This window comes from Polyergus mexicanus, unplaced genomic scaffold (assembly GCF_030449975.1).
Source record: "Polyergus mexicanus isolate NDT 795.1 unplaced genomic scaffold, iyPolMexi1.0 SCAF_14, whole genome shotgun sequence".
Classification (NCBI taxonomy): Eukaryota; Metazoa; Arthropoda; class Insecta; order Hymenoptera; family Formicidae; genus Polyergus; species Polyergus mexicanus.
In genome coordinates this window covers 3,621,670-3,643,995 of record NW_027223334.1, presented here as the reverse complement: position 1 = coordinate 3,643,995, position 22,326 = coordinate 3,621,670, and the positions used below count along the sequence as shown (strand labels likewise).

General features: G+C 30.4%; 2 protein-coding genes and 2 long non-coding RNA genes across 4 annotated transcripts; 1 reads left to right on the top strand and 3 right to left on the bottom strand.

Annotated features, from left to right (window-relative positions):
- Positions 1-11,143: 11,143 nt before the first annotated feature.
- On the bottom strand, positions 11,144-12,478 carry LOC138939530 (uncharacterized). The gene has a single exon (XM_070307392.1). The coding sequence runs from the start codon at positions 12,476-12,478 to the stop codon at positions 11,144-11,146; it is 1,335 nt and encodes a 444-aa protein (XP_070163493.1).
- A 1,988-nt stretch (positions 12,479-14,466) lies between these two features.
- Positions 14,467-16,156, top strand: LOC138939354 (uncharacterized). Its single transcript, XR_011447830.1, has 4 exons — positions 14,467-14,609; positions 14,773-14,938; positions 15,511-15,658; positions 16,080-16,156. It is a non-coding gene; the product is annotated as an uncharacterized lncRNA (long non-coding RNA).
- LOC138939353 (uncharacterized) lies at positions 14,841-16,162 on the bottom strand. Its single transcript, XR_011447829.1, has 3 exons — positions 16,072-16,162; positions 15,492-15,651; positions 14,841-15,168 (listed from the first exon to the last, which is right to left on the bottom strand). It is a non-coding gene; the product is annotated as an uncharacterized lncRNA (long non-coding RNA).
- A 1,224-nt stretch (positions 16,163-17,386) lies between these two features.
- LOC138939352 (uncharacterized) lies at positions 17,387-19,795 on the bottom strand. The gene is made up of 6 exons (XM_070307044.1): positions 19,470-19,795; positions 19,208-19,390; positions 18,937-19,071; positions 18,378-18,581; positions 17,775-17,978; positions 17,387-17,455 (listed from the first exon to the last, which is right to left on the bottom strand). The coding sequence occupies exons 1-6, from the start codon at positions 19,669-19,671 to the stop codon at positions 17,412-17,414; spliced, it is 972 nt and encodes a 323-aa protein (XP_070163145.1). The 5' UTR covers positions 19,672-19,795; the 3' UTR covers positions 17,387-17,411.
- Between the last annotated feature and the right edge of the window lie 2,531 nt (positions 19,796-22,326).

Here is a 22,326-nt window from a genome sequence, read left to right as displayed (position 1 = left end):
GGTAATTTTCATGAATCTTAAGCGAGCCTTTGAAACAATAGATAGAGAAAGATTATTAGAGAAATTATATCAATATGGAATTAGGGGAATGGTTATAGAATGGTTAAGATCATATTTAAAGAATAGAACACAGCAGGTTCAATTTAACAATAAATGGTCTAAATTAATGACCACAGAATATGGAGTACCGCAAGGATCTGTATTAGGACCTTTATTATTTATAGTATATATAAATGATATAATAAAAATCTGTCCAGAAGGATGTAGTATAAAAATGTTTGCAGATGATACGTTAATATATGTAACTGGAGAAAGCAGCGCGGAATTAGAGGGCAAAATGAATATGGCATTTACTATAGTAGAAGAGTGGATGAATATAAATAAGTTAAAAATAAATGCAGGAAAAACGAAATATATGATTGTTAGAAGTATAAGAAAAGAACTGCGAGGTAATATAACATTGAAATGTTTTGGATGGAACTGAGATTGAACGTGTGGAAATAATGAAATACCTAGGCATAATTATTGACGATAGACTACGATTTAAGGACCACTGTGATTATATGCTAAAGAAAATAGGGAAAAAAACGAGTTTTTTGAATAGAATAGGTAATTATATATCGGCATACACTAGATGTATTGTATATAAGACAATTATAGCACCTCACTTTGAGTATTGTGCGACACTGTTAATTGATATGGGAGAAACACAGCTGAGTAAATTGCAAAAAGCACAAAACCGGGCCATGAGGATCATATTGCAATGTGGAGCGTATGCTGCAAGCGCTGCAGTTTATGTCCATAAAACAGAGGCTATATTATAATGTGTGTATATTTATTTTTAAGGTTTTAAGGAACATGTTACCGGAGCAATTAAGAAATAGGTTAGAAATTGTGGGAAATGAGAGTGAAAGGCAAACACGACAAGCTGGGGATATTGCAATAAAATATTGCAGAACAAGGAGTGCGCAAAAGAGTATGTTTTACGAAGAAGTGAAAATGTATAACGCCTTGCCAGCTGAAATAAAGCGGAATGAAAGAATTGTGCCGTTTAAGCGAACGTTAAAGGAGTATATTGTAATTAATGTAAACTAGATTTGTATTACAAATAGCTGAGAAAGCTAATAAAGATCAATCAAACAAAATCTCTCTCTCTCTCTCTCTCTCTCTCTCTCTCTCTCTCTCTCTCTCTCTCTCTCTCTCTCTCTCTCTCTCTCTCTCTCTCTCTCTCTCTCTCTCTCTCTCTTCTCTCTCTCTCTCTCTCTCTGTGTGTGTGTGTGTGTGGGTGTGTGTGTGTGGGTGTGTGTGTGTGTGTGTGTGTGTGTGTGTGTGTGTGTGTGTACATACACACACATAAACAAACACACATACATGTAAATTGTAAATTTTTATTACATATATATAAATATTTATCTAAACAATAACAAAAGAAAAAAAATATATATATATAATATAATATATTTATATAACTAATACATTGTTCTTATATAACCATCGATTATATTGATTGGAAAAAAACGAGCTGTACAGATTGTAACTTATAGAAAGTTACATGATAATATCCAGAATATATATATGTATCATGCATACATCTATATACGTTTATATATACATTTTTTTATATATATGTATGTATATATATACGTATATATTTATGTATGCATGTATATACAATAAATGTATATATGAATGTATATAAATGTATGTATGATACATACCCAGATAGCAAAATGCTAGCAGCATGCGCGCAGATTGGCAGCAAATTTAATCAGAATTCCATGCTAAAACCATAGCCATCTGTGACCACATTAAGCTCAGGTTTTGTCGACAGAGCCTGCTGACAGGCAATGTGAGCAGATTGGCAGCAGAAATCACGCAGAGCCTGCGCGCAATCTGACGGCAGATTGACAGCAAAAATCGAGCAATTTCTAGACATTTATATAAAATGGTACATTTAAGGGTCTCGAGTCCAAGTAATAAAATGACAGTAAATTTTGGTCACAAAATAACCAATTAGAGTTAATCCTAAAGTTAGGTCTCATAAGATTCAAAAATGACGTCAATAGTTGATGTCATTTTCTGACGTTTGTATTAATAACATAAATTTATAATATTAATAATATGTATTAATGTAATATATATATGAAAATTTGAATAATTAATTTATGAAATTAAATCAAAATTAAAATATTTTATTTATATGGAAGTTAATTTCTATTTTATATCTTAAATAGATATAATAACGAACGATTTTCACTTATTTGGATAATTTCTTTTCAAATAAGTGAAAATATCGGATATTTATCTGTCTGATTTTCTAAAAATCAGTTCAATATCTGAATTCCCGGTACGGGAATCGTACCAGAAATTAAATTGATAGAAATAATTACAATATTATTAGCCGCATTTTGCAGGCATTATATATAGCCTCGTAACAAGAACTTGAATACGGATATAGAAAGTGAATAGTGCGCCGCATAGCTGTAAGCGAATAAACTATACTATTTCAATAAATTATATGAATGCTAAAAGCTGCAGATTTTGTTTGACTTCTACTGCCGATTTGCCATCAGATTGCGCGCGCGCAAATCTTGCTCGATTTTTGCCGACAACCTGATGTCAAGTCATGTTAGCAGATCCTGCTCGATTTCTGCTATCAATTTGACATCAAATTGCGTTGTGCAGATCCTGCTCGGTTTCTGCTGGCTATCTGCTATAATAATTCTATGCAAATCCTGCTCGGTTTCTGCTACTGATCTACTGTCAAATTATGTCAGCAGGTTTGTAACATTTCTGTTGACATTATGCTATCATTATCTGATATAACAGACTTTGTATACAATCTGGAATCTTTCTGCTGACAAAAATTTGTAGCAGACGTTTGGCAAAATCTGTTCGAACAGACTTGGCTATCTGGGTACATACCAATACGTATATATATATATATATGTATATATTGTATATATATATTGTATATATATATATTGTATATATATATTGTATATATATATATATGTATCATACATACATCTATATACGTTTGTATATACATTTTTTTATATATATGTATGTATATATATATGCATATATTCATGTATGCATGTATATACAATAAATGTATATATGAATGTATATAAATGTATGTATGATACATACATACCAATACGTATATATATACATATATATATATATATATATATATGTCAAATGGTCTGTTCCGAGACACTTCTTGATAATTATTGGCATATTCCGAGACATTTGTATGGTTCCAGGCCTGACCTGGAAGAATTCTATGTCAAATGGCAGTTTCCAGGACAGTCCTGGAAAACTAATGTATGTAGATATGATAATTGTACATCCAAATGTATATACAAAAAAAAGACATGTATACAAATGTTATCTAACAATGTGTTATAGCCCGAACAGGCTATACACGAATCATTAAATATATTATTCTAAATACATATTATTTTATATGATTGCTCAACGCGATTGTGTAACGCAAATACAGATCACGTTACGAGCGTTGACCGAACAAAGCGCTGACAACGCGAGCCACACGCTAAGCCCAAGCGACCGTGCAATCATTTCATTGCGAAAACGCGGAAATCAGGGCAAGCGGAAGAAGGACATTGCGAAAATGCAACGTAGAAGTTCTACTTAAAAGCGAAATAAAAAGGAATAAAGAAATTTCGAAAGTGCAAGCAAAGAAGTCCTACTTAGAACTTCTTAGCTTGCATCCGGATATTGCCAAAATCAAGCGACACGACACACGGCCTTGTCGCTAAACGACCCCCTCCCGGGTAGCCAAAGGGAGTTAATAAAAAGGCCCACCGCTAACGAACGGCGGGCAGTCTTTATCATCAATATTACGCGGGCAGTCTTTACCATTAATATTACGCGAACAATCTTGATCATTAATTAATAATAGTCACAATAACTACCAAACGGGCAAACTTTATTCCTTTACGCGAGCAATATCTCTAACAACCGCGAGTGTCAAAACGAGTATCAATAATTATTATAATATTGAATAGCCACGCAGTCGGCAGAAATATACACGAAGAAGCGAGAGGCGAGTCTCGAGACCGAAACTCGACTCTAGACGCGCACTTCAAGATATCCGTTATCGCGATACGCGACGCGAGCGAAAGTGCGGGAACATTGTAATCAAGCCAAGTCACGAATAAAATAGATATTAATATATTTATTTAAATGCAAAGGTGTCATTTCTAAGCAAATAAAGACAGTGAAGTTCTCGGACGGAGCCCGAATTCCTAAATTCCTTCCGGCAAACGATCCCAACTACCGTGCCTCTCCGGAGGCACAACAAGTTCCAATTGAAGTATATATAATGTATTATTGAATTTCGAACATAAAAACCGTCAATATATTTATATAATTATGAAAATCGCGTAAAATAGTATATAAATATATAAAAAGATATGAGATTGAAAAAAACACAACGATTTTTAATAATACTTGAAGTACAAATAATCTTGAAAAACTATGATTAAAAATTTATTGTGTATAATGTGAAATTAGTCACTTTGATTTTCATTATGCACGAAAAACATTTTATGTACTGGAATCAAACGTTAGGCTACAAAATGATGTTTCCACTTTTTAAAAATATTTAACACATTTAACGTATATACCAACATTTAGAAATTCAGTCAGACAACGTCAGCGTCAGGCAATCTCACATCTTTCCGCAAAAGTGTGTAATTCATAACAATATTGATGACAAACAACGTAAAAAGATGTAACTCATATATAACAAATGCGCAAGTCTTTATGCCAACGCCTTGATTGCTTTCTGGAAAATTTGGCAGGACATATTAATAAAAAATCGTAAGTTACTTGAAAGACGTTTGGGATAAATGTATTTCGAAGCGAGTTCCTCATTTAAGTGTTTAATATGACACTTTTTACGATAATATGCTTGTGTCCTAGAAACGAACGTTAGGCCACAAAATGATATTTTTATTTCTTTCAAGAATTTAACATACGTACAAGCATTTGAAAACGCTGTCAGGTAATGTCAACTCACATCGTTCTACAAAGGTGTGTAATGCATAACAATATTAACAACAGCGTAAAAAGACGTAACTCATACATAACAAATGTGCAAGTCTTTATGCCAACACCTTGATTGCTTTCTGGAAAGTTTGGCGGGGCATCTAAATAAAAAATCGTAAGTTACTTAAAAGACGTTTGGGATAAATGTATTTCGAAGCGAGTTCTTCATTTAAGTGTTTAATATGACACTTTTTACGAGAATATGCTTGTATCCTGGAAACGCACGTTAGGCCACAAAATGATATTTTTATTTCTTTCAAAAATTTAACGTACGTACAAGCATTTGAAAACGCGGTCAGGTAATATCAACTCACATTATTCTACAAAGGTGTGTAATGCATAACAATATTAACAACAACGTAAGAAGACGTAACTCATATATAACAAATGTGCAAGTCTTTATGCCTCGAGTAACGGTCTTTCATAGCGCACGCTGTCTTTGGAAAAATCGACAAAGCTCTCGGAATTTGGTTGCTATTCGGATCGGATCTAGAAATCAATTTCACGGTGTTCGCAAGAATCTCAGTGAACGAAAGGATATCATCAACCGGCAGACAATCATCGAATTGAGTGTAAGTGCGAATATTCGCGAGGCGCGGCTCGGACCAACGTACGTGTGCGTGGACTCTAAGCGTTCTTCCCGACACCCCCCGAAACCATAGACTCCTCTGGTACTTTATTCAGCACACATCATTCCACAAAGTGTAATTTATAACAATATTATCAATAACGTAAAAAGACGTTACTCATATATAACAAATGTGCAAATCTTTATGCCAACGCCTTGATTGCTTTCTGGAAAATTTGGCGGGACATCTAAATAAAAAATTGTAAGTTACTTGAAAGAGACTTAGGATAAATGTATTTCGAAGCGAATTCTTCATTTAAGTATTTAATATTACATTATTTATGAGAGTATGTTTGTGTCTTGGAAACGAACGTTAGGCTACAAAACAATATTTTCACTTCTTCCAAGAATTTAATATATTTAATGTACGTACACAATATACTTACAAACATTGGTAGGTTTTCTGATTATGTTTCTGAATTAATAAGGAATACATTATTCATTTTATAATTAATATGCAATAACGTGTTTCACATTAATTTTTGTAAAATTTTTTAGAGAATGTTTTGTTTGAAATTTAATATTTTTATTATTTAAACACTAAAGCTTATTAATTAATAATTCTGCTTATTAATTAATAAGTGTGCTAAAATAGATTGAAGCGAAAATTAAGTTATATCTTCTAATGTACAATTTTTTCTTTTGTATTTATTTATTGTCTCGGCTATTGGCTTTAAACAATCGTTAGTCTGTACGTATAATCTTAATTTATATTTTATTTTATATTAATATTAAAATCGCTGTTTTGAAGATATTAATAAAGAATATTGCAATACTTTTTCAGCCCATGCACTGATCGGTTTTTAAAGCAGTCAAGTGATTGATATAAAAAAAATAATATATTTTATAGCTATTTAATATATTTTTATATCTAATTGTATTAAAAACTGCTTTTAGAAATAATTTTTCAATTGTTTAACAAATTCTAATTGTTAAATTATATGCTAACAATCAAAAGTATTTTATGAGTATCAATTGACTTAAAATGCAGTTAATGAAATTATTGGCTTAATGAAATTGATTCCAATTACGAACTATGGTCATGTTAATTTATAGTTTTTTTTTAATAGGATATAGATTTCTTTCTTTATAGAATGATTTAATTATAATATTTTTACTCGAAATATGTTGGATAAACATAGAAAATATTTTAATATTTATTGAAACTTTATTTTCTTTAACAAATCTTACTTTATTTTTTATTATAGCTGTTTGGAAACAATTAATATGGTTAATTTTTATACGTATTTGACGATTTATTTATTACATTTAGTTTTTATTAATTAAACTTTCTTTAGAATATATACTATTTTTAATGCGATTATAACTTGTATATTTTATTTTTACTTGTATTTATTGTAACTTTCTATAATTATCCAAAGCTTAAATATAATATTCTACTTACCCGACTTACAAAGGAATATTCCAACGCAACGTTTTCCATTTTCTAGTTTTATCTAATAATCTTTCTTTCTTTTACGAGTTACATTGCTAGATTTCACAATGATTAATTGTTTAGTATGTTTAATTTTAAGTAAGGAAAACATGATATACAGGGTGTCCCATTTTAAAGGATCCAAATATCTCAGAAACACTGCGTTAAATCGAAAAATGTTTCAAACAAAAGTTGTGTGGCTTCAAGGGGGCCATAAGACGGTGACAATGATTTGACCTTGGAAAATCATTTGAAGGTCATGTCAAGATCAACTTTAAAATCTTAAATAGAAATCCCCATTTCTTATTTAGTATTCTTGTAGCTGACATCGAGAGCTTTCCAAAACACTAAAATAAACTATTTTTTTATTCAGTACTTTTTGAGTTATTTTATATTTTAATCTGACATCTTTTGATATAAAAAATTAAATATCTTATAAAATATTCAGTTTTCGATAATCTTACCGTAATACTTTTATGTACAGAATAATGAGACAAATCAATTAGCGCAAAAAAACAAATAATTGTTTAAAAAAATACATTGTAAATAATTTTTTTTAAAACTATTATTTTTTTATACTTATTGATTTGTATCATTATTCTGTACATAAAAGTATTACGGTAAGATTATCAAAAACTAACTATTTTATGAGATATTTAATTTTTTATATCAAAAGATGTCAGATTAAAATATAAAATAACTCAAAAAGTACTGAATAAAAAAATAGTTTATTATAGTGTTTTGAAAAGCTCTCGAGGCAAGCTACAAGAATACTAAATAAAAAATGGGGATTTCTATTTAAGATTTTAAAGTTGACCTTCACATGACCTTCAAATGATTTTCCAAGGTCAAATCATTGTCACCGTCTTATGGCCCCCTTGAAGCCACACAACTTTTGTTTGAAACATTTTTCGATTTAACGCAGTGTTTCTGAGATGTTTGAGTGGGTCCTTTAAAATAGGACACCCTATATAAAAGCTAAAAATATGGAATACGATGTACATGTACAGTATTTTCACCAAAACTACTGGTTATCGCGCAATTCAAGACTACATAACCTGAAATATGCCTACAGTACGTGTCGTTTTCGATAACAAATGCTGCGTTCAGTAGAGAAACCGCTCAGTAGCAATTGAACGTGATTGGCTCTTACTTTTAGAGCCATCAAATCAACGTCGAATGTCGACAAGAGGATAATTAAGCAATTTCTCTACTGAACGCAACCAAAGTTTCTATAATAAGACTTAAGCTACACTATATTTTAGGAAATTAAGATTAATTCACATTATACATAAGGTTATATAATATTTTTCTACAGATTTTAAATAAAGCAAATAATGTGAATTGATACATAATATACTTGAAAGTCTTAGAAGAATATTTTATAGTGCGTTAATGTGTGTAATGACGGTGAGATGACAATGGGCGCGTTCCACTTAACGACCGCAACGTTCGCGAGCATCATCTGTCTTTGTTTAACTTTCAGTGAACAACAAAGATGAAATGATATCGTGAGCGTTGCGGTCGTGAAGTGGAACGCGCCCAATGAGTATAGTGTGTTATGTACAGTATAAATTGGTTTTACATAGAAATATATTTAAGACCGTATTATATTACGATTTACGGACTTGGTAGTGGTTATGGTTACGATTGAGTATTGAGAATCCACAAATCACATCCTAACCAATCCACGCAACCCGGTCGGCGAATTGTTTCGCGCTGATTGGTTGATTAAGGGAACCTTAACTCTTATTATAGAAACTTTACAGTAACGGCGGACAATCTCTTAGCTTTAATGTAAGCCAATTAAAAATTAAAATGGTCACAAAAGAAGATCCTTCGAAGATTAGAGTGTTTGAAAAAAATTCTATATATTTTATGTTTGTCCTGGAATATACCATTATACATAGAATTTTTCCAGGGCAGTCCTGGAAATTACCATTGCTCTGGAAGCTGTCATTATGCAAGTGTCTTGGAAAACTTTAAAAACGTGATATCTTAAAAACGGAAAGAAATATTTAATTCTTTAAGATCAAAATGAGTTTGAATCTTAATGCTTTATCAGAATATAGTAAAAAAATATGAGATTTCTAAATGTCCCGGAACAGACCCTTTGACATATATATATATATATATATACGTATATATATATATATGTTCTGGATATTATCATGTAACTTTTTCTATAAGTTACAATCTATGCAGCTCGTTTTTTTTCAGTTGATATAATCTATGGTTATATAACAAAAATGTATTATTTATATAAGTATATATAATATTATATATATATATATATATATATATATATATATATATATATATATATATATCTTTTTGATTGTATATGTAAATGTGTGTGTGTTTATATATTTGTAATAGATTTACAATACATTGTTTATATTGGTCGCAATAGAATAATGTAGTTTTACAATATTCTGAATATTGAAAATATAAAATGGGCAAATCCATCGCCCATTTTCGTAAGAACGCAACTAAAATATTTTATTTATTATTTTCATATACATCTGCGATTATAATTTGCAAGCGAGATTGAGGCATTTTTTTTTACCAATATTGTTACGAGTATCAGAATAGATTTTTGAAAATCATAATTTCTTATCATTTTATAAAAGGCAGCAGTTTATTGCTTGCTATAATATTACAAAACCGTTTCCTCATATTCTTTACATCCTTGGAGTATTTTTTTTCATAAGGATTGCCTTCTAATAACGATATATATTTTTTCAATTAGTTATCAACTTGTATATACACATCCTGATAGACTATTATATACGCGAAATTTGGTGACATCAAAAAAAGAAAAAAATACACACACATTGCTAGGTATTACAATAATAATTCCTTCCAATAATTTGTAAGTTTTATTACTATATATAATTGGTTGCAATCATATGAAGGAATACCAGATATTGCACACTTAGTCTTTCAAAAACGGAAGTTTTTTTAAATTTCTTCTAGAATAACTGTTTTTTAATAACTAGAATATTCATGCACAAACCACATATGATATGAAATATTTTTTAAACCAACCAGCGCACGAATAAAAATCGCATTTGGAGTAAAATATATTTTTAATAATCAGAGCGCACATGCAAACCGCTTCTGGAATAAAATATTTTTTAAACCAACCAGCACACGAATAAAAATCGCTTATGGGATAAAATATATTTTTAATAACCAGACCGCATATGCAAACCGCTTCTGGAATAAAATATTTTTTAAACCAACCAGCACACGAATAAAAATCGCTTCTGGGACAAAATGTTATTTTTTTAATAACCAGAGCACACATTCAAATCCCATCTGATGTGAAATATTTCTTTTGACAACCAGCTCGAATTGATCGCTTCTGGGATACATTTTTCAACCAAAGCGTACATGCAAAACGTTTTTGGTGGGAAATATTTCTTTCGACAACCAGTTCATGAATTGATCGCTTCTGAGATATATTCTTCAACCAAAGCGTACATGCAAAACGCATATAGCGGGAAATATTCCTTTCGATAACCAGCTCACGAATTAATCGCTACTGGAATACATTTTTTCAACCAAAGGGTACATGCAAAACGTTTTTGGTGGGAAATATTTCTTTCAACAACCAGCTCACGAATTGATCGCTTTTGGGATACATTTTTCAACCAAGGTGTATATGCAAAACGCATTTGGTGGAAAATATTTCTTTCAACAACCAGCTCATTGATCGTCTCTGGCTAACTAACTACTGTGACACAATTACTATTACAAAATAAATCTAATCAATTTTTAATGAAATATACAAACAAGCAAAAGATTAATGATATTTTAATAAATTTAAAATTATTATTACATATACACAAATATATACACATATGTAAATAATATATAACATATGTATATATAATATGCTCGGATAAGAAAGAGATGGACAAAGAAGAATGGGCAAAGAGAAAAAATAGATATGAGTGTAACTGAGTAAGTGTCTGAAAAAAAGGAAATAGTTATATCTTTCTCCGTAGCAATACTTTATGTTTACTCAGCGGTGGTTTGCCATGTGCGAAAGTGTCTAGTGTTCCTATAGCTTCCGCTCTACGCCACACGCACCAGCTCGTAGGGCCTTCAGGGCAGTCTTCGTGATGTGGATTATCGTCGGTCGATCTTTTATGGTCAAATGTGGCCCATATAGCTCTCTTCATCTCTGGTAATGAATTTGCATTTCTTCGTATTGCCAAGCCGTAATACGTAGTCAGTTCATTGATGACTTTGTCTGTTAATTTTCTTGCTCCTTTTCCACCGATGCCTTTATTCTTTTTCTTGGCATTACGTAGTCTCGTACCCATACGTTTTTCAACGTGTCCAATGCATTCTTTTTTTTCAATGACAAAGTCTTCACCGTATACCATAGCCTCTACAAGAGATTTATAGGTTTTGCTGTCTCCATCCCCTACATATCTTTTATACTTTACTTGGAACTTGTCCATCGATCGCGAGAACATTTCCTTTACCGCATCCACTTCCATTTTGCCAGCAGAACCTTGATGATTGATTGTGCATTCATCATCATGACTGCTCTTCCAAGTTTCGTATTCCGCAGTGCCATACTTATTTTTCCATAAATTGCATAATTGGCAAAAACTCGATTTCACGACTGTATCGATGACTTTATTACAGTATACTCCAATGAGGGTGGTGACGCCAAACAGCGAGGTGAAATCTCTTTTTTTCCACGTGCCGTCTCCGGACACAGTCAATTCCGATGGGGGATTACCGTATTTAGCGTTCTCTTCCTTTTCTTCCTCGGCTGCTTTTCTCGTCACAATGTCATAGACTGCTTCGCTTGCACAATGAATATTTTCGAGACATGCATAATATGTTCTCGCAGCAAGTCCTTGACCAATATCCATAATTCCACAGAATAAGGCGAGTCCCTTTAAACCAATGCCTAAAAGTCGCATGGCAAAAACTATTCTTCGATTTATTTCAAAAGCTTTATCAATCAAAGGACATGAGTCGATATAAATTACACCACAACTGCATTCCACTGCTATTTTAAAACCCAATCCACGCGGACTTGCTTCAGTAAAAGTTATGTCTTTTTTACACTTTTTACACATAACAAGTGCACTGATAGCAGAGAATACCGAAAAAAAGTTGAGAATGCTATAGCTGTGTTCTTTGTTTATACGAAACTCGTCGTCTCTACTATCTTTAAATTTTTTTGCTGATGTACTGGCATATTCAGTATCAGCTTCGAAACTATATCGATTTCCGCAAAATTTTCTTTTTTTTGGTACTGACTTACGCGCGTAACCACCTCGTTTGCCTTTCTTATCCATTTTTCAAAAATACACGTCTAGTTCGTTCAGAGTTCGAAAGTATACTGACCTGTATTGCCAGAAACGGGTCCCGGCCAGTGATGCTAGAATTGAGACGCGAGCAACAAGACTCCGTAGTGGAGGGGATACACACACAAGCGTAAACCGTGTGCATGTAATGCGCAGAGCGCTCTGCGCATTACATGCACACGGTTTACGCTTGTGTGTGTATCCCCTCCACTACGGAGTCATGTTGCTCGCGTCTCAATTCTGGCATCACTGGTCCCGGCTAACACGCACACAATCAGAGCCTCGTACATGTACTGCGCAGAGCGCTCTGCGCTGATTGTGTGCGTGTGAGCCGGGACCCGTTTCTGGCAATACAGATACTGATTGTTGTAACGGAAATGTGACGTCAAACAGCGCCAAAGAAAAGGGGCAAGGGATAGGCGCAGGAATTCCCGAAGCCGGTATACAACGGATACAAGGATCGAGGGAACAACTACCTGCCGCGCCGCGGCCTTCAAAGCTGTATAACTCTAGCAGTTTTGCGAATTTCACCTTAATATTTTAGGGACACATTTTTGATACCCCAAACTGTAAGAAAATAAAAAAAAATTTTTTCAGGTTTTTGAAGATTCTAGAGTAGAATACTGCCTTGAGCGTACTTTTACGATAATATCTTGTTACACGTTTGTACACAACACGCGCGACTAAGCTGAGTATCTGCCGCGCACTGATATGATCGCGTGTGGCTACCTGCATGTGTGTGTGCATGGTACAGTCGACTTCCCACACGGAACAAAAACCTCTAATGGAAGTCCAGTAGACGTTCATCATGGAGATTCAAAACCTCTATTAGACGTCCATGTAATCTCCTATAGACATCTATTAGACATCCACAGTTCCGCATTTCTTACTTCCATTCAACATCCATTAGACGTCTTCATAGATGTAACATGAACGTTATATGGTGTAATCATAGATATTTTGTGGAACTTTGATGGATAAATAATAGACATTAACTAGAGGTTATATAGATTCATTATGGATGCTTTTTCCACAAAAATTAAAAACTAAACTATCATTCATAAATTGTTGAATTTATATTATTTACTCATTTTTATGTGTGTACTAATTGTACCAAATACAAGAAATATATTTCGTCAAATCAAAAATATATTAATTGTTTTTAATACAATTATTTACGCAAACAGAAAAATGAATAAATAATACATATCCAACAATCCCTACAAAAATTTTTTTTTTTTAGTTATTGCCTGTAAATGTATTGTATATAATTTTTTATAGAAAAGAAAAATATTTTTTCGGTTTTATTGATAAATTTGAATTAAGTTATAATTGTATATATTATCATATATAACCGATATGAAATAAAATTGCAAATATTTTTAACGGTACAATTAATAAATTAAGAAGATTTCGCACTTTTTCGATCAGTCGGTTCTATTTTCATCTTAATAGTAAAAGGAAGATAATTGTAAACACACAAAAATGAAAAAATTGTGAAAAACCTTTTTCTATTTATTGTAAAACCAATAACAAATACAAATCATATAAATAAGAAATATTTTGCAGTAATTGATGATAACACACGAATCTGTGTCAATAAAAATTTCATAAAATAAAAATTTTTATTAACACAGATGCATATGTTCGATTATTATATGCAATCTTAATATATTTATAATGCGCGTAACTCGAAAAACTATATAACTTTTATTATTAATTAAAATGTGGATGTAAATTGTCCATGCACATCTGAAACATATGTAAAATCTATTATAATAGGCTTATTTTTAGACAGTAAGCGAATTGACCAATCATAATCGAGATTCACTAGGGTTATTTCGAGAGTACTCAATTGTGATTGATCAATTTGTTTACCGTCTAAATCTTACTGTTTTTATATTTTTCTAATGGCTCTCAATACTGAAAATTTATAATTTACATAACATATACTATTGATTTTCAATATTAGCAGTGAATATCAAAACCCAGTCCATTCTACTTAAAGCCAATGGCTTTTACAGAAACATAAGCAATAGTAGTGTACAAATAGTGTCGGAAATAATCTATAATTAAAGAGCCATGCAAATTTAATTTCAATATACAGTGATGAGCGTGAATGGTGAGTATAGATACATATAAAAATCTAAACATATAAAAAATAAACATTATTCTGAATACGAGTTTAGAAAATTGTGTGTTAAAACAATAATATATTTCTCCCCTTCTTATCTTTTCGCTATATCTACTCATATCTTGTATTAATTTTTTTTTTTTTTTTTTAGGAAGTCTCAGACTTGCGATATAATAAGCTATTGGAAACTTGCACATCGCATTTCATCAGTGACTGTTTCATAAAAAGAGCTGAAAACGAACTTACGTACATTATTGCAAGTGAAAATAACTGCGAAATATGCAAATAATTCTATAACACAACGTACAATAGAATTTGTATGTAATATGTTGCCAGTAATGATTAAAATAATTAATATTTCATACCTTTTGACATTATTAATATACCTTTCCAGTTCTTTATTCTGATAAATTAGAAACGTTGCCTTCGCATCTATGGGTCCGCTTCTTCTCATTTTCATGTCTCGCTTTTGAATGTCGAAACCACTCCATAACCCTTCGTTGTATTTTGCCCTGATCGGAATCTGGGATATTGTGAAGTATGGATCCTAAAAATATTTTCATTATTTTAACTTTTTCTTCTATACTAATTGATTGATGACTATAGTAATTCATAGTGTATTATCTTTGTTTAATAATTATTTCTAAGTTATACAATGCAAAAATGGAAATAAAATTTAATTCATCAAAAACTTTTTAAATTTGATTAAAGTAATAATCATAAATATATCTATATATGATACAGAATGTTCCATGGCAAGTTATTGAAACTAATTAGCTGTCATTTTTACACGCATATAGAGAAAAAAAAAATAAAATATCTTCTAACAGAAGATATTTTGCAGTTATATTTACATATAAACAAACTTACTGAAAATAACTTTTATTAGTTCCAATTTATGCAGTGGCTCTTTTCCGCGTCGGCCTTCCCAGTTATATTTCTCCGCCAATTTATTTGAGAATGTTTTATACAACGTTCTCTTTACGGCATCATCGACGCATGTTCCTCCGATAGATTTGATATATACGCGCTATAAGGTAAGAGTAAAAGTAATATATTATTAGATTAAATAAAGTAATGTCTTTTTCTTAACAATCTTCAATCATTTTCTATAGCAATTTTAAGTGATTAATATCTCTGATAATATCTAATAAATAATTAATAATAATTTTAAATGATTAATACATCTCATGAAATGTGATAATCTTATAAGTAAAAAAAACCAGCTTTTTACGCTTAATTATTTTAATTGGGATTATTTATATGTATAAAATTAAAATAGGGATTAAAATTTCTGAAAAGGACATACAATGTTTTTACTGTGGAAAAGTTTACCTAAGATTGATTATATAATGTACTTATAAAAGATTTGATAATAATTGTGAAATACATATATATATATATATATATGACTATTATATTGTATATAAATTTATATGCGTTAACTTACTATTTCAGTGTTATGTTGGGAATCTGAAACTTTCAAAATCTCCTCAACTTCCGCTAATTGGGCTACAGTTTGCAACGGAAACCGATTTTCAACGTCACCAAAAGAAAATTTCGTACTTGCACATTCTGTGCTTTTATTAGTTCTTTCAACTAAAATATCTAATAAGCTCAATGCTTGTCTCATATCATATTTTATAGTCACTATTTCTCTTGTTAATCTCTTGAAATGATCCACTGTAAATAGCATTTATTATTAATAAACGGTTATATATATATATATATATATACACTTATAATGTATAAATAGCATATACATGTATATAATATATATAAATAAATGTATATAAATGTATATAATAATATAATAAAATGTAATAAGTATAGTGAATTAAATATATAAATTGTATATAAAACATATAAATTAGTGGCATTACATACGTTGCTTTTTCAAAAAATATAGCAGACAAGAACATATATTGTATTTCGATATACTATACAATTTTACTAATGAAAGAAATAAAATGTAGATTATCGCATTTTTTTTTAAATTGATAGTTCTATATGAAAATATTTATTATTATTGTTATCTTTCGCATATCTATTATATAAAAGTTATATAAAACTATAAAATAATAATAATAATAATAGATTTTATTAAAAATTTTAGAAATAGGTAAAAGTTGTAATACCTATTATTTTTAAATTTGTATAGAAAACAATTTAACACGTATAAATAAAGGCCTTACAATTGCTAAATCTGCTCACAATACACAATTGCTAAACTCTATTACAGTTGCAAAATTTCTATATGTACACCATTTATTTCAAATATATATATATGGACCGTTTATTTTGAAAGTGGTGTAAGTCCTTTTTTTTAAAAAATGAGATATGACGTAATTTATTCTTAATTTAGTGTAAACTTTTTGTTTATAACTAGTTAGTATTTAATATCTTAAAAAATGCCAATGCTTTGTTCAATTTAAAATTGGCCGGTAAAAGAAATTGCGTAACCATTGATTATGAAAGTGGTGTAAGTCCAATTTCCATCACGATGCCAGGCCTATTACATACGAAAAATATAAGGATATGCAGCAGCTATTACCTTATATACCTCCTGTGCATCATGAATATTTCAAAACACTGCCACATGAAGAGCATAAATATTTAATAATACCAATATCTTGTGTTAAGTTTAACAATATATAAATATAATTAACGTTCAAAATAAAAAATACAAATTCTATTTTATTTCTTATTATTATTTATAAACAAAATTGGATTAATATGAAATATATTTTAAGTGATATTTGTTATTTCAAAATTGAAATTAAATGATATTTACAATTGACTAATTATGAAAGTGGTGTAAGTCCATTTGCAGCCTAGAAATATATATTATTTTAGTTAAATTTGCCTAAAAGAAATTTATATAATCAAATTACATATTGATAAATTAGTACAAACATTCCCAGACTTCACATAATTAACCTATATTTTTTAATTGTCAGATCTGCTAACATTTAATTTTCTCGAAACAAAAGAAAATGGACTTGCACCACTTTCAAAATAAACGGTCCATATATATATAATAAATGGTGCATGCGTGTGCGTATGCGTGTGCGTGTGTGCGTGCGTGCATGTGTGTTCGTACGTATGTGTGTGTGTGTTCATATTATATTTATATGCATTACATTTACTTACCAATTGCAGTTTGTGAAAACTGATGATTTAAATCATCATTTTCCTTTTCCTTTACATATCGGTTTCTTTGCATACAGCTAGATCGACCAACTTCCTCCATTTTATTAATATGTCGGTGTATTAAATTGTCTCCATTTTTCTCTCTTGTAGCAATGTTAAACGCTTCTTCATCTCTTTCGTACAAAATACCATAACCATTCGCATCTGCACATAAAATATATTATAAATACATTTAGCATACAAAATAGAAGTTAGAAGAAAAATTGAATTTTGACAAGATATATGTAAACTTTATGAGTGCACACATATATATTATTCTATATATATATATATGTATATTTCGTCGTATATCCATATATGTATATATAAAATATGTAGGCACACAATTTTTAAGATATTATTAATATTGTATATGTATTATTTTAAATATTGTATGTAAAAAATTATGTATACTTTTTTAAATTTATAATTGCTGATAATATTAATGATAAATATGAAATATATATGTATAAAATTAATGGCGTGCGCGCGCGCGCGTGGTGTGTGTGTGTGGGCGTGTGTATGTGTTAATATATTATATTTATATGTATTACATTTACTTACCAATCGCAGCTTGTGAAAATTGATGATTTAAATTATTATTTTCCTTTTCCTTTATATATTGGTTTCCTTGCGTACAGTTAGATCGACCAACTTCCTCCATTTTATTCATATGTCGGTGTATTGAATTGTCTCGATTTTTCTCTCTTGTAGCAATGTTAAGCGCTTCTTCATCTCTTTCGTACAAAGTACCATAATCATTCGCATCTGCACATAAAATATATTATAAATACATTTAGCATTCAAAATAGGAGTTAGAAAGAAAATGGAATTTTGACAAGTTATATATGTAAACTATATGAGTATAGTACATATATATATTATTCTATATATACATATATGTATATTTCGTCGTATATCCATATATGTATAGATAGAATATGTAGGCACACAATTTTTAAAATATTATTAATATTGTATATGTATTATTTTAAATATTGTATGTAAAAAATTATGTATACATTTTTAAATTTATACTTACTGATAATATTAATTATAAGTATGAAATTTTATATAATATTATATGCATTGTTACATGGAGATATGTAATAAATTTGCTCACCTTGCAAAGATGATGAGTAGGAGCTCAAGTTTGAAATTTGTGATGATACTTTGTATTTTTTTGCAGAATCCCAAGAACGTGTAATGGATGCACTTTCACATTGTACTGTTTCGTTTGTATTGCACAGTCGTTGACCTTTCATATTGATAAAATAAAATATAATGTTAAAATATAAGAGAGATATATATGAATTTTATATATATATATATATATATATATATATATATATATATATATATATATATACGCGATTAGAATTGTTTATAATTACGTTTTGCAGGAGGACATGGAGCAGGTGGCAAAATTGCACTTGTGCATGACTCTTCTTCGCTTTCGGATGAAGATAAAACTTTCCTCGCTCTATATTTTCTATAAGATTTAGCTTCTTTCTCAGTATCCATATCTGACGTGTATAAGGCCTTTTCTGCTTTCGCATCAGCCTTTTGTAAAGACGCTGAAAATGTTGTAAACATTTAGTATTATGAATAGGTAAAACTTAACAGCAATAAAAGCTATTTTATTGAAATACTTACAATACTCGCCAAAAATCCGATTAATTTTAAAGGAAGGCCAATCAGAATTTGGTATTTCCTCTTTTTCAATTGCCTTTCGCAGTCTTAAATCCGTTTTGAAATGTGAAGGATATTTGCATACATCCTCACTTTGTAACCAAATTTTGGGTATTACTTGGATACCATCGGAGAATTCTACGACGATAAATCCTCGATTCGACATCTTCCTGTGAAATTATACAAAAGAGCTTCTACGAGTAATATTGTAAACAAGATTTCAATTTGTATAGATTATTGTGTATCAGAAATCATTTTAATTTTTTATTTTATTGTCATATTTTATTTTGCTTTTATTGTCAGAATTTATTTTAATTTTTTATTAAACAAATTAAAGCGCAATATACAAATATTATTAATATGTAGTGCTTATAAGCGGTATTACTGCGAAATATCTTTCATTCCTGTATGGCAATTTTACGAATTTATGACTGATTTTATGCAAAGGCCAGGTTTGAATGTCAGATAATTGACTTACTTTAAATATACCCAAATGAATAGAACTGCATGGATTATTATAAAGTTCTTCAACAATTTTGAATTTACGACCTATTGCAATATAATTACCTTCACTCGACGTTGCGATATTTTCCAAACAGACAATATCTTTTTCTATGAGACAACAATTATCAGAAGATTTGATTGAAATAATAAAATGGGGAAATTCAACCTTCAAAAATTGTGGATTGAAACAACCTGATATCAACGGTCCTTTTTTGTGTGAATTCTTTACACTTATTTTTGATATATCTGCATCGTCAGATTTGATTTTATAAAAACTCATTTCCGCATAACGATTGCTAATTTGCTCTAATGGTTTCTCAGATTTTCTCAAAAGAGATTTTAATTCTTTCATAAAATTTTCAAATGGAAAGGCACTAAAAGTATCTAATGGCCCAAATTGTTTTACGCTGTCAGTTATGTGAAGAAGACCGTGAACATTATGGGATACAAATTCGGGCCCGTAAATTTTGATAAAACATTCAACAAAATGTTTCAATAATTTATTCGCATATTCAATATATTCAACTGTACTATTATTTTGACATAAAATCCGAACAGCAACATGTAAAGTAAGAAAATTTGAAAATATATCAGGATTTACTTCTTTTTGTAATATAACAGGACCGGTATATAACAAAAATTGTCTTAATTCGGTTGCTTTCCACTGTGCAAAATCTTGAATTTCTCGCGGTTTTCTTGCAAATTCTTTTGGAATAAGATGTCTAATATCGAGAAGAAATTGAGAAACATTTTTTATTCGTTGCGAGGATAAACATCTAGCTTTAAGAGGACCACTTATCCATAATTTTATCAACTTCCTAACAACGCCAATGCATATCATATGCATGTAATCTAATGGAATTTGAGATACAATGTCAAAATTTGGAATGTTTAATAAAATAGAACGACCGAGATGATATTCTTCTTGAGTTTGATTACGAAAATTAGCGTCTGTTCTTTTTTGCCAGTCAGAATTGGGAAAACAAATTCTGTTAGCGATGAATTCACCTTCAATTGTACATTTTGTGCAGCTAAAATAACCACTATGTCCTTTAGTAAGTGTAATGAAAGATTTAGCAGGAGCATCACATATGATAGAGTGTATTGACACTGGAAATGTTGTTTCATTGTTATTAGTTATGCCCTTATTAATCAAAATATTTATATCTTTTATAAATTGTTTTAAAAATTCATTTGCATCCGCTGGTTTGGTTTTGCCAAAATTGCAACCAATTAGAAATACTTTTCCATAAGGCATGATTCGACCTAAAATGGGCCATAATTGATTTGAATTGGATCGAGATATCGGCACACCATCAATACCGATTTGAATCTGAATAGAAGATGAAACTGTACTATTACTTGTAGATAAAAATTGTAGAACACCATGTTCAATACCAAAATGACAATATTGACCAGGAAATATGTCAGTAATAACAGAAGATCGTGGTGTACGTAGTAATGTCTTTGCACATTTTGGTAAATTAAAAAAAAATTGATGTACTTTTTTTAAACCAGATAATAAATGTGATAAAGCTACATGAGAAATACGATACGTGATAGCCCATTGTACTAAGAATGCCTCAAAATCATTGTTTTCTTTTTCTGAATTATTATTCTCTCTTATTAAAGTTTCGTGCGAAAATATATTGTTCAAAGAAGCATCAGATTCGGAAATATTCGTTTCATCGGAAAATGGTAAATTTTTTGTCTCTTGTACAATTTCGGAAAGAGCGTTATTGATATTGACATGTACAATTTTATCATTGTCATTATTTAAAGTGGAATTACTTACAGTTACGCACGAATTTACTCTAGGTTTTTCATTACAAATAAGTGGAAATAATTCATCACTCTCTTCTCTAATTAATTTACGGCGATATCTCGTTGAAATATGCGAAGACAGATATTTACGCTTCGGCATAGCTGATTGAATGTATGTATTATTTTGTAATGTTTAACACATGAATAATTATGTAAATATGTACTACATATTCAAGCAAAAACTATTTCATAAAGATTACAGGTTACAGATTTTACTTGCCTTATTTTCTGGATAGCTCTTGTTGTCCAATATAGTATATTGTTCAATATGCTCACCACTGATTTAATAATTTTCTTTGCTAATCGCAATACATGCATCTAACACAGTCCACAGCTCGGAAGAGAAGACCCGAGCGCATAGCAACGAGCTTTAACAAGGCCCTAGTTACTATAGCAACGGATGTTGTTGCTACTGCGGCTGCGGGTCTTCTCTTCCGAGCTGTGGACTGTGTTAGATGCATGTATTGAGTACTCTGCGTTGATACCACTGCTT